This window comes from Hippoglossus stenolepis, chromosome 3 (assembly GCF_022539355.2).
Source record: "Hippoglossus stenolepis isolate QCI-W04-F060 chromosome 3, HSTE1.2, whole genome shotgun sequence".
Classification (NCBI taxonomy): domain Eukaryota; kingdom Metazoa; phylum Chordata; class Actinopteri; order Pleuronectiformes; family Pleuronectidae; genus Hippoglossus; species Hippoglossus stenolepis.
The window spans coordinates 6,952,624-6,965,382 of record NC_061485.1 but is presented as its reverse complement, the minus strand read 5'-3'; the positions used below and the strand labels follow the sequence as shown (position 1 = coordinate 6,965,382).

The 12,759-nt window shown below is 45.5% G+C and overlaps 1 protein-coding gene across 3 annotated transcripts in view; it reads left to right on the top strand.

Moving 5' to 3' along the window:
• LOC118104921 (membrane-associated guanylate kinase, WW and PDZ domain-containing protein 3) overlaps positions 1 to 12,759 on the top strand; it is a 133,803-nt gene that overhangs the window by 106,291 nt on the left and 14,753 nt on the right. For all 3 annotated transcript variants that reach the window (XM_035152220.2, XM_035152222.2, XM_035152221.2), the window contains exons 6-10: positions 408 to 487; positions 1,608 to 1,665; positions 3,277 to 3,383; positions 10,297 to 10,488; positions 11,220 to 11,855. In XM_035152220.2, the coding sequence (XP_035008111.2) occupies positions 408 to 487; positions 1,608 to 1,665; positions 3,277 to 3,383; positions 10,297 to 10,488; positions 11,220 to 11,855 (1,073 nt within the window). The remainder of the gene's footprint in view (positions 1 to 407; positions 488 to 1,607; positions 1,666 to 3,276; positions 3,384 to 10,296; positions 10,489 to 11,219; positions 11,856 to 12,759) is intronic.

Below are 12,759 nucleotides of genomic sequence, written 5' to 3'. Positions count from 1 at the left end.
GCGCGGGTGAACATGCATGCGTGTGCGTGCGTGTGCAAGATTGTGTGTTTTACTCATATGCGACTCAAAGACACTTGTCTCTGAAGATAGTAGGAGACCATTGTGATTTTCCTGCTGATTACACACCCCAGTTGGTAAACACATTTGAGAATAAAGCTGTTTGTCGCGTTTCACATTCAGATGATTTTTTTTCAGGCCACCTAACCATGAACACGATAATGTGACAGCTGAACATCAACCGATGGATCAGATGTTTGTTAATGAAGCCAGTTTCCCTCGTGCATGAGATACAGTTGCTGTTTTGTTGTTTTTCTGCTCTGGCGCATTCTTTGGTTTCAAGCAGCACTTTCCCGGCTGGCACGGGTCTCCATTGTTGACGTCTCCTTGCCGCTCTTTATGCTCCACAGTCACAACACCAAGACGACCACGTGGTTGGACCCCCGCTTGGCAAAGAAGGCGAAGCCCCCTGAGAAGTGTGAGGATGGAGGTATGTAGACTGCAGCACTCAGCTCGTCTACTCGAGCGTGCAGTCATTCCATTAACTGCTGCACATGTATTTGCACAGGGGCATACCTCTCCTGTGTATTTGCCGTGCATTACATGATCCATCACTCCGCGCATTTTCACCCAGTTAATCAAATAAGCATTCAGGATAAAGTTTGACAGCGTAACTGCTCTTCGATGACACGTCACCCAAGAGTGACCCTAAACGCCGCAGTCGAGTCAAGCAGCTTTTCCTGAAATCTAGTGCGAGGGGTCGACTTTAAGGGATTCCAGACCTGCCTTTTGTATCCCCAGGATGCTAATGTGGGCTTAAGTGCAGGCAGAGACAGTGAGTGGCCGCGGCTCAAAGAGTGGGACCCTTCCAGCCTGGTTTTAATGGATTTTTTTACAGGCGGACAGAAACCCAGTTGGTTTGTTGCCTCTGAAAAGCAACTCCAAAGCTCTCTCTTGCATAAGGAGCTCTTTTCTCTCACTCTCCCCCTGCATGATATGTTCATCAGGGCATGACGTGCATCGGCCTGCTTGTTGAAATGTTCACTAAATTACTGCAGCCTGTTTTCATGGCTTCTTATACTAGTACCTCTTTTACAACAAAAATTATCGAGTATGCGCATTTTTTTTTAATACAAAGGGGATTTAGGGGAAGGGGAAGAAACCGAGCAGCTCTCTCACCTCGCTGTCTTCCCGGTGTCGCGTTTTACACAATATCAAGAAAAAATATCGACTATTCCAAGAAAAAAACAATAAGTACACAAACGTTCACGGCTATTGACTTGCTAACATTGGGCAGAAAAAGTGCAGCGTCCGCATCCAGAGTGCCAAAATAAAGACGACGACAGGTCATGCAGATCGTATCCATTCCCGTGGCAGACAAAGCCAAGATGTCAGCAGGTGTTAGTGTTTTTTTTGACCAGAGGAAAAGCAGTTTAATTATCTTAGTCAGAGGGAAGAATGCACTGGTAACTACAGCTCTATTGGTTCCAACTCCCAGATCAACCACTGTGCTCTCTCTTCCTCTTCTTTCTTCCCCCCTGTTATCTTAATGTGCGTGCTCCCCATTTGCATCCTTCCACAACACTGTGTAACACCATTTTCTTTTTCAGAGTTGCCTTACGGCTGGGAGGAAATTGATGATCCACAGTACGGCACATACTACGTGGAGTAAGTTTTATTGATTTATGGCTGCATGTTATTTCCCAGCACTCCACTTGCCATCATCGCAAGCGGTGTAAATTGTTATATCACACTTGTTCCCCACCGATGCACGCAAGCACATTTCACCATGGGGACGGCGGCACAAGTGCATATTACACTGCTTAGTGTACATTAGCAGTGCACTGGTATAAATCAATAGTCTAAAAATAAACAAATGGATCTGGCACAGGGCTCGTTTTGTTCATCCGACGTGAGGATGCTCCGAGTTATGTAACGAGCCGAGAGGAAGCATTTACCTGGAAAACAGTCGAAGACTCTGATCAGGATTTTCGTTTTGTTTACCAGTGGGTGGTAAAATGAGACTCGGCGGGTAACACTGCGGTGACCTGTGTGTGAGCACTAGGCTGATTGGGCTCTCGCTGTGTGTTGCCGGCGTTTGTGTAACTAAGCGAGTTTGTGTGTAGAATATGAGTGTGTATACACCTTTGCATACGGTATTTGTCGGCATGCTAAAAAGTGTTTTTGTTTTTAGTGCTGGCCACAGCAGCGTAGAGAGAAGTGGAGAGATTTTCAACTGGCACGCATGGAGGGAATAAAGTGGGAGTGGGGGGGGGGCTCCGAGGAGAGGTGGCAATCTGTTGTGATGAAAAGAAAATGGGGACGCTCACGTTGTTTTAGTGCTCAGGCTGCAGACAGACCCCTCCTAGGCGGATGGGACATGAGAGAGAAACTTGCACTGTATAGAAAAGCAGCAGCTCGCAGATCGACCGCGGAGCTGCGAGGGTTTGAGCCTGGAAGGAGCTCACTGTGGAATAAAGGCTGTGGTTTGTATGCCAGAGGAACAACTGGCTGTTTACCTTATATTGTAGAGGCAGGTGGATTTCCTACAATATTCAATGGCTCAAAGTCATTGTAGATAACATAAAGAGGAGGCCAGCCAGCCTTGACTGTATGAATGCGGTATGTATTTATAATGAAGCCACTAATAGAAAAACATGTTGCTTCATAGGGAAGGTCCATACATAATTAATTGCATAAATAATGGTGGAGTCGGCTCAATAAGTCAGAGGTGTGTGTGTGTGTGTGTGTGTGTGTGTGTGTGTGTGCAGTGGCCTCAGGAATTATTCAGACCCCTTCCTTCTCTGCACATGTTATTGTGTTGTACGCTTAAATACCAGGTGGTTATGTTTTCACCTCCTGTCCGTTTGCTTGTTGGTTTGTTTGTGCGGAAGATTGCGCAAAAACTTGTCAACTGATCCTTGTGACATTTCGTTTAGGGGCGGGTCAATACCCGAGGAATAAGCCATTACATTTTGGTGTGGATCCAGGAATATTCTTTTACTTTCTTAAAAATTGTGAGATAGAGCCTTTTTTTTTGGGACATTTTAATCAATTTCCCAGAGAACAATTTCTGGATCTTGAGTTTGTGCAACTTGAAGCATTATAGATTAAATTGAGGACTGTTGGACCTTGGCGGAGGTATGTGCTCTACTGAGTGCCGGTCTAGTTTTACACCACTCAATAATCCACGATGACAAAGTGAAAACGTGATTTATTTTTCAAATTGTATTGTGAGGTCTTCTTCTCTTAAAAACCTGAGTGTGTTTTTCTTTGCAGCCACATCAACCAGAAAACCCAGTTTGAGAACCCGGTCCTGGAGGCAAAGAAGAAGCTGAGCCAGGAGACGGCTGCGATCCAACAAGCCGCAGCGGCACCTTCCCAAGGTGAGAACAGCACTTTACAGAACCTGTCCCCCTCTTCAACTTCCTCTTCATTTGGATTGTCAGGGTTTGAAAAAAACATCCACTGTGGCAAAACTGCAGGGGAGCTTAACAGGGAGTTCTGGTATCTTTAAACCTGGGCAACGTGTTGTGCTGACAACAACTTTTTGAGTCGGTCCAATAGATCGTCTCCGGCGGCACCCCCCACACGGAGGCTGCGGCTACAATGTAATCTTATGGGGCAACGGCGACAGTCCATGAAATGTCCACAATAAAAGGCTGAAAATGTTGTTCTGGGTTTTTGATAAGAGTCTCGTAACGCTACGAGATGTCTCACTCTCACCATGCAGCAGCTAATTGTCCCTCCTCTGCTTGTTGCCTCTCTCTCTCTCTCTCTCTCTCTCTCTCTCTCTCTCTCTCTCCTCTCCTTCTCTGTCATGTGGTTCACTCTTCGTCTGTACACTCCAGCACAAACAAGTAGGGAAGGCCATCGAAGTCAAACGATTCAGTTTATAACAGTTTCTCTCACAGTAAAAATCCAAACTCATCTCTCCAACTCTCGCTCTCACGTTTCCTCCTCCGTCTTCCTGCAACAACCAGAGTCTCGATGACACTTCTCGTGGATTGAGATATGTGTGATGTTGCCAGACTCTTCGCAAAGACCCAGAATTAACTTTTAGTGGACATTTAGCGGAACTGTCGCAGTTGCCCCATATTATAACATGGTAGCCATTGCTGTTGTCATCACAGCTACAGGTGGAGACGATCTACGTGACCGATTCCTGAAGTGTTTGTGTCATTCATGTACACACCCACATTTAAATACCCTTTAAATGAAGGACATAGAATTAGATTTTGTCCACAAGGAAACCTGCAACCACCAGACTGTAACACGTGACCTTTAAAAACAACCTGTTTAGCAGGTTTTGAAGTCTCCCTCAGGTTTTTAGGACATGTAGCTACATGTATAACAATAATAACTTCCAACAGCTTTCCTGTTTTGAGAGAGAGGGGGTATACTTTGATTGTATAAAGGAGAGGCAGACAGGAAATAAAGAGATGAAGAGCAACGGGATTGGTATTCAGCAAACGGTCCAGTCAGCCGTTGAACTGGAGCCTTGTTTTCTAACCAATCAGCTCTCAGGTCATCACCGCACACCAGCTCCCTGACTCACTCTGCCGTTGTCGGCCTCGTTAAAAACAAGAAACTCCAGTAGGAGTGAAATCATCTGATATAATGACGCCCTTTGTTTCTGCTTTAACTCTATTTCTACTACTCGCTCTACGTTAATTCCTCCTTTATTGTGCTTTTATTAATTGACCCAGTGCTTCTGTTACTTCACTATGACCCAGAACAATAGGAGCAGTTTTGTCTTCATTGGACTCGTACAACTTATTCACTGAGCTTATTCTATTTCTGTTCTCGTTGTAAATCACTCCGGACGTGAACATCAGCTAACTGTCTGAAACTTAATTGTAGTTTAATTACTTTGGCTTCTGCTCCGAGTATAGGCCGACCCTTTCACCTCAGCTGGTGTGTTGTGATAAATAAGTTTTCTGGGAATAGAAAAGCAGAAGGCGCGTCATCGTTTCCGTGCAAGGTCAGCTGAACGTGTCAGACCTCGCCTCGAACTGTAATACATTGTCAAAATGAGTCTTTTCCTCCCCGGTCTGCTTGGGTAGCGCAGGTTCTTTTATCAGCGCTCCTGTAATGGTCTGTTCTTTACGTTGACAAGCCATTTTTCTCCTGAAATAAACATTATGAATTAAGTATGTTTTCATTAAAAGGGATGTATAATAGATTACAGCGGCCGCGGCAGTGGAGACAGACAGGCTCGCGCCGGCAGGGAGGGCGGGGGGTTTCAGGGAGTGAGAGAGAGAGAGAGAGAGGGAGTGCAGGGGAGGAGGGCGGCTTTTAGAGGCGCTTGTGGCAACAGCTGCTGGAACAGCATGTCAGAGGGGCCACGCATAATCAGACATCTCTCTGCTCAGGTGTGCGGGGACCGAGGAAACCACCACATCGGCCCTGATTACCGATTACACAACCTAGTGAGCTGTCAGACGCTCGGTGATGAAGCCAAAGCATCATCAGGCGGCCGTTACACCTCAGGCAACACCTCAGACTTTTACACTTTTCCAAGATATCAGATGGAAATTTGGCACAAACACACACTTACACTCTAAGATGAACCAGTTAGATTGTTGTTGTCAAAGGTCACAGGGACCTTACAAAACCCTTTTTTTGCTCGTGAACTCGTCTCTAAAACGCCTCAAGAGGATCCTTTCAAATTGGGTGTGTGTTCACTTCGACACGTTTTTGATTTCTGTGGTCAAACCTCATAAGGGTCTGGGAAAAAATAATGTAGACTGAAACTGCAGAGGTTGGCTGTGGCATACGAGCACAGTGCTGTGATTAGTTATTTTATGAGGTGTTCTATATCACTTCAGCACCATTGAAGTTGAGGTGTTGCTGCAGTTGAACCTGCAGAGGAGACTAAACTGTGGTGTTTGTCATCCAGTTAACCCCCCAGGCTTTGTGTTCAATGCCTGCTTTGTTCTAATTTGTCCTGTCTTCCTTGCACACTTGGTACTTTCCCCTGCGAGTCGACTCTTGGCCTTACATCGCCAGCCGATTCTAATTTCTGCTGTTCAAGGTGGATTCTTGGAAGCAGGAGCTTGCTGCAGCTCTGCTGAAGATGTCTTTCCAATTATGCTGAATAATGTCACTGGAGATTTACAACACAACTGAGTAACACATGAGGAAATCAAAAAGCCGTGGCTGTTTCTTTTTTTTGTTGAATGCGGTGGATCTTTCTTCTGCCTCGGGGTCTGTCTGCCCACAGACGTTGGCACAGAGGCCTCCCTTGGACTCTCCCACACAAGTGCAGGCTCACACACGTTCACTTCCTCCCTCCCTCGCTTTCTTTATCCTGCTACCTTCATTACTTCTGGTTTCTTCACACACACACACACACAAACGTGCTTACTCCAACTCTCTCTGGGGGGAAAGAGAATGAAAAAAGCATTCATGTTGACTTTATCAAGCAATTTGGATGTGATTATGTAAATGAGCTTTGCTTGATCCATGCAACAGTGTGGACATCATGAGTCCGTGCTGCCTGCGATAAGTTACACTCACTCACTCACGGCCGTTTATGTCTGAATTGGATGTTTATGTCCGTTGAACCGTTTGATAGTACGACTGAATTTAAATCCCTCGTGCACGCCTACAAAAGTTCCAGCGTTTAGAAAACTGAGGGGAAATGAGAGGGAAAATGTGCTTGCTGTTGTGATCTTAAAACCCAGATACAGAAAAATTGGCGATTTGAAGTCGCTGTTCGGTCACCAGAGAGATAAAGAGGGAAAAAGTGGGAAAAGATATGCAGGTTTAGTTTTGAATATGCACACCAGTCGTTTTTGCAGGTGAGGCATCATTTGGTGCAGCACAATTTTCAGTGGCACATTTCAATAGTCACATCAAAGTTGTGAATTTTGCAGAGAGGGACTTTGGATTCCGTTGTTCCATCTTTACCAGGTACCAGAGCGATGCGGCTTCAGTGAGAAGCTCAGTACAATGTGTTCCATCAATATAATTATCCTTCACAGCAGGAATAAGAATGAATGGGAACCTAATTCGACCTGTAGAGTTAGAGAGACGGTGTCGCCAATTACCTGTGGCCCCTTTTCTCATTTCAGATTAAAAAAAACTCTAGCTGAGGGAATATAGGAGGATTTTACTCGGGCATATCGAATGAAAGAAAAGTTTTATTTATTAATTTATGCTGCATCCACATTGCTATGTTTTATTTATTTTAGTTTTGGAGTTTGGAAACACTGCTGGTCCTGTGGTCCCTGTAGTTTGGGAACGCTCAGCCCACGTTGTAGTCTAGACGTTTGGAAACGCACAGACTGGAAGTGAAGGGAAGGCAAAGGTTCGTCACTGCTACATTAGTGTATGTGTGACCGTGCCATTAGTGAGGATGGGGAGCTAAAATGTTTATATGGACGGACATCATTTTAGTTTTAAAACACCATTTTTAAACAAATATGTAGATGGATATAACCTTAAATTACTCAGAGAGAAGTGAACCCAAATAGACGCCTCTTCTGTTACATGGCTCAAACTCTGGTTCCCAAATACTTTCTCATAACTCTGCACCGAATACTGATTTAGGAAGCAGGATTTACTTCAACTGGGACTCTTCTGCTGTAAAAGGGTTTTTTTTCGATCCCCAAAAAACATCCCATTAGAATAACACTATCTTCCTGTTTCTGGGATAATTTAAGCAGACAGTTGAACCGTGTTGCCACTGGACTTGTCAAACCCAATTCAAACAAGGAGAATGAATGTACTTCCCCAGTTTCCACTTACTCCAGTCGCTGCCTGCTGCAGTTCCCCCTAAAGATTTCCCTGAATTTAATAGAGTGAGCTGAAGATTTGTGTGGAGGAGCCACAGGCCCCAGGTTAAATATTGGGCCTCACATTTATCTCAAGATGAGAAACTGGACACTCTCTTCCGAGCATGGAGGACGATTTCACTGCCGCCCAGTCAGTGTGCTGGTGAAATCCAAACCATTCAGCCAAACGGAAAGATTCTGGATTAATGCATTTCAATTTGCCGGTACAGTCTCTATCAGGTAATTACCAAGACCAGGATTTTTATCTGGAGTGCACACTGGATGGTTTGAGGTAAGTCAGAGCCAGGCTCTTTCGAAGAAGGAAAGTCATAAGCCTCTTCTTCATCATGGAGATGGTGTCTGGTTCTCAGACTCAATACAGAAGCTCTACCTCCCATTACAGATCCCATTCAGAGACTCTAGGAACCACAAGCAAGCCTGTTTTCTTGGTAACGCATTGTTCTTGTGGCGTGTTCCATCTCCAGTGCTTTATATGTGGGGAGGATGATTTTAAAATTCTCCTCAGGTTTTTACAGGAATTCACTTAAGCTTTTCAAATGAGTATTATCTCTTGTTCCAGTTCTTGTCACTGCACTTTTTATTTTACTCTTAATGATGAATAATAGGCTGCTCGGGTAATAGAGAGAGTCTCCCTGAATGGTCCAGGACCCTTTTGCCAGACTAAGCAGCAGGATTCTTCCAGTTTAACTTCACATCCTGTCAAGATTTCATGACGCTTGGTTTATAAGCCACCTACGTTCCCTCCCCAGACAGCACTCATCCACACCCCAGTGACTCATGCAACAGCAGGGTGGGTCTCCGGCCCACAGGTAACAACAGCAGGACAGAATCTGCACACGTGTGATAGTTAGTTTGATTTGCAGGTTTGGGATAAACCAAGGCGCTGATCTTTTTTGTAAAGGAATAATAGTTTTTGCAATGTCATTGTCAATGGCACCGAATTATATGCAGATGGAATAATTTACTTCAAATTGGCAACAGCAGTATCGGATAAACAAAGACGTGTCACATAATGGCGTGTAATCCAGTCCCAGAAATTAAAAAAACAATCAAAAAGTCTTATAAAAGGATTCTGTGGAACGACTATTAAATCTCCAATAGGTCAAAACAATGTCAGTGATGATTATTCTAATACTGAGATGTTTGCAGGGCCGAGGCTGCATTGTCCTTGTTTTTGAGTTTTCCAGGTTGTGTGTTTTAAGACTAAGCACAATTATTTTTGAATGAGTTATAATTGAGTTTAAGGTTAATTAACAGGCTGCAACTTCACTTTCTCAGCTGGAGCCTCAAGGGATGTGAGTATTAATATTTGGGGAGAGCAAATTGATTTAGGATATTAATATATTAATCATGACATTATCCGGTTTCTATAAAACAGAATATGTCAATATGATAATCTGGTATTTAAGTGTATAAGGTCAAAGTGGTTAAGTTAAGTAAAAAAAAGAAGAAGATAGACCACTTTTAAACGCTTAATGATATTTCTCTCATCCCAGAAACCAAGAGCCACATCATATTTTCTCAATATGTTGCAGAGCTGCAGCAAAGTGCCCCATTTGTCACTGTCTGGCTTCGGTTTTACTGTTTTTTGATCCAAAGGTAAAAGGCAGCTCAGGCCAGGGACCATCAGGCAGCGAGGGGAGAGAAAACCGTTTGTCCGTGATCTAAGTGCTGATACCACAGTAACGCCAGATAGGGAATCTGCTCAGTTTAATGCAGCGCGACCTCGACTGTTGGTTATCTGCTGGACCGCATAGATCACGGCCAGGCCACTGGTCCATATTGATGTTGCCATTGACCTTAAATTGTTCCTTACTCAAGTTGTAAAAAGTCAACTCTGTCCAGCACTTTTTTTCTGCATCAGCGACTGCAGGCGGGGGGGAAGAAGAGAGGACGTCTCACTAAGTTGGACTCTCACTCTTCTGCTCTATAGTTATGTTTTGTATGCGTTTGTATTTCATTTCATTATATTAATATTTGAGATGGGAAAGGCATGTTTATTTGATATTTATGAGCAATTTGGTACAGATCCAAATAAAAGATCTGAACCCAGTGAATTTAAATGTGGTGTCATTAGGACACCGTTAGTCCTTGGCGGAGGTTATGAGAGTTTTGTTTTCGGAAGAAGTAAGTAAATTAGCATGTGAAGCTAATGTTTCGTATCATTTTATCTTTGTGTTTGTGCTCCTCTCTCGGTACAAAAAGATTTCTGTTGATGGGGTTTATCTAGTTTAGGTATGTGCAGCATGCCTGTTAATTAGAAATGACTAATTACTGTGTTGATCCTCAGCACATAATGCGTATAATTGACTTTAAATGCAGACATGGTTGGATTTTGCCGCCTTTCAAGGAGGATATGAATTCATTAATCAGTGTTGCGGCGTTTGATGCCGAGCACCGTTTGAGTTGTCATTTACTCAGGATTTCTCTCATCAATAGACAAGACACTGTACACACACGCATACACACTCACATACAGTATACACTCTGTGCACAGGGAAGGGAGGTGCGTCCGGCTTCACCCCAGACCCCAACCAGCTGAAGGGGGAGATGTACCACACGGCGCTGAAGAAGAGCTCCCAGGGGTTCGGATTCACCATCATCGGAGGTGACCGCACGGACGAATTCCTGCAGGTGAAGAATGTGCTCGGCGACGGCCCCGCTGCCCACGACAACAAGATGTCTTCTGGTGAGCAGCAATTCCGCGGATGCACTCTCACAATTTCAAAAAGGGACGAGACAGAAAGTCTGTTCCTGCTCAAATAAACATTAGTATCTTGTTGAGCTGTCAGGAAGATCTATGAGTTTGTCCCTGCTAATTTCGGCGATATTACAGAAAACTCTTTCGCAGCCACAACTAAGTTGCACCTGAGGGTGTTAATGTTACCTCGGTGGTGTTCACTCAACCCGACACTATCCCTGGAGTTCGACAAGGCAATAACAACAACACTGCCAACTCTGTCAAGGGCATCGTTTTACAGCAGACAGTTTAGTTTCTGATCTTTCCATTGCCTCGCGGCTGTCTACATAAACCAACAGCTGTGAGCTCTGTGTGTGTGTGTGTGTGTTAGTGTGTGTATGTGTGTGTGTGTCTGTGTGTCTGTGATGGCTACAATGGCACAATGTGACAGAAATCTACACCCATCATTGTAGTTGTGGCAGAAAGTGCTGTTCAGGTCTGTTCAACAATGGAGCGAGTGAAGGAAGGACGGGAATGAATTAGAAATGAATGGTAGACTGTGGAGAATGAGAGGAGCTGCCAGAATTAAGATATGAGAGAGCAGTGAAGAGGAAAGGGAAACTTAAGAGGCAAGATTCATCTGACAAAGAGGAGTAAGAGCTCTCAGAAGAGAGGTGATGTCTCCATTAAATACCAGAGGAGAAACTCACTGACTTTGTTTTTTCTCTCCTCTGTCTTAGGTGACGTGATTGTTGAGATCAACGGGCTCTGCGTGCTGGGCAAGACTCACCCAGATGTGGTGCAGATGTTCCAGTCCATTCCCATCAACCAGTACGTGGACATGGTTCTGTGCCGTGGATACCCGCTCCCCCCAGATGTGGATCTGAGCAGCGACGACCCTCTGCCACCTCCTCCTCCTCCGTCGGCCAGCCAGCCCCAGCAGGCCCTGCACGGTGGGGAGGTGGTGACGGCCGTGCCCCTCATCAACGGGCAGCCGCTGCTCGTGAAAGGCGACGTCCTGCACGGCTCCTCTCAGGAGCTCCACTACGTCACCACGGACGCCAGCGGGCGGCCCGTCGTGGCCGCCATGCCCAACGGCAGGCAGGGGGAGGTGGCAGGGATGCTGCAGCCTGAGCTGGTGAGCGTGCCGCTGGTGAAGGGGCCGGGGGGGTTCGGGTTCGCCATCGCCGACTGCCCGCTGGGCCAGAAGGTGAAGATGATCCTGGATGCTCAGTGGTGCCGCGGCCTGCAGAAAGGAGATGTCATCAAGGAGATCAACAGGCAAAATGTGCAAACTCTGAGTCATGCTCAAGTGGTGGACATTCTGAAAGACTTGCCGGTGGGCAGCGAGGTCGATGTGCTCGTGCTGCGAGGAGGTGAGACACTGAAACAGCAATACATCATCCATCTATCACTTGTCTGTCTGTCTTTGTACCTGTATCTTTGTATCCGTCAGCCTGGACAGCTTTATATCCATGTTGTTGTTTCTCTCCTAATGTCTCTGACCCCGTTTAGACCTGGTATAAACATCCTGAGTGGTCACCACTGAGTTCAGGTCTGTAACCCAAACAGTCAAACCCAAACGTATTTATTTGAGTTTAGAGAGGAGAAGTGAGATCTGATCACAACTGATCCCCGACTCTGGGGGTCGGCCGCTCCGATCACCTGATCAAGGCCTTTTATCTGTTCCCCGTACTTATTTTAAATCCAGAGGCGTTTGCAGTTGCAGCTCCCAAACTTTGAAAGTGCTTTACCCGATCCAATCAGCTGGATCTGCGTTTAGCTCTAGGCAGCTGCTGAAATCCCATTTCTATAGGTTATTTTTATTTTAATACCAGATGTACGTCGAGCTGACCACTTGTGATTGGATCCCTCAGGACAGATGTTAACACCAGGTCTGAACATCACCTCTGTCTCCTCCTCCCATCATTTGTTTCCTTTCCTTTATTCTCATGCATTGATGCCGTGTTTGCGCGTGTGATGTAATATGCTGTGAATACAACTTCAACAGTGACCATGGGAGGTGAGGTCAGAGTGCTGATACTGACAGGAGGTGAGGGGGTGTTGCGGCTGGTTGGGGGGTAATGACTGACCACACACTGTAGCTCTGTAGAAGCCTGGGTGATGCCACTGTGTCTGCGGTCTGTGTCAGGCCACCACATTAGAGACTGCTGCCTTTTTCTTTTAGCTGAGCAGCTAAACCACCTGCACACGCTTAGCTCCTGCTTTAAATGACGGCCGGACTCGATCTCCCAGAGTCTTTGCATATCCAAACGGCAC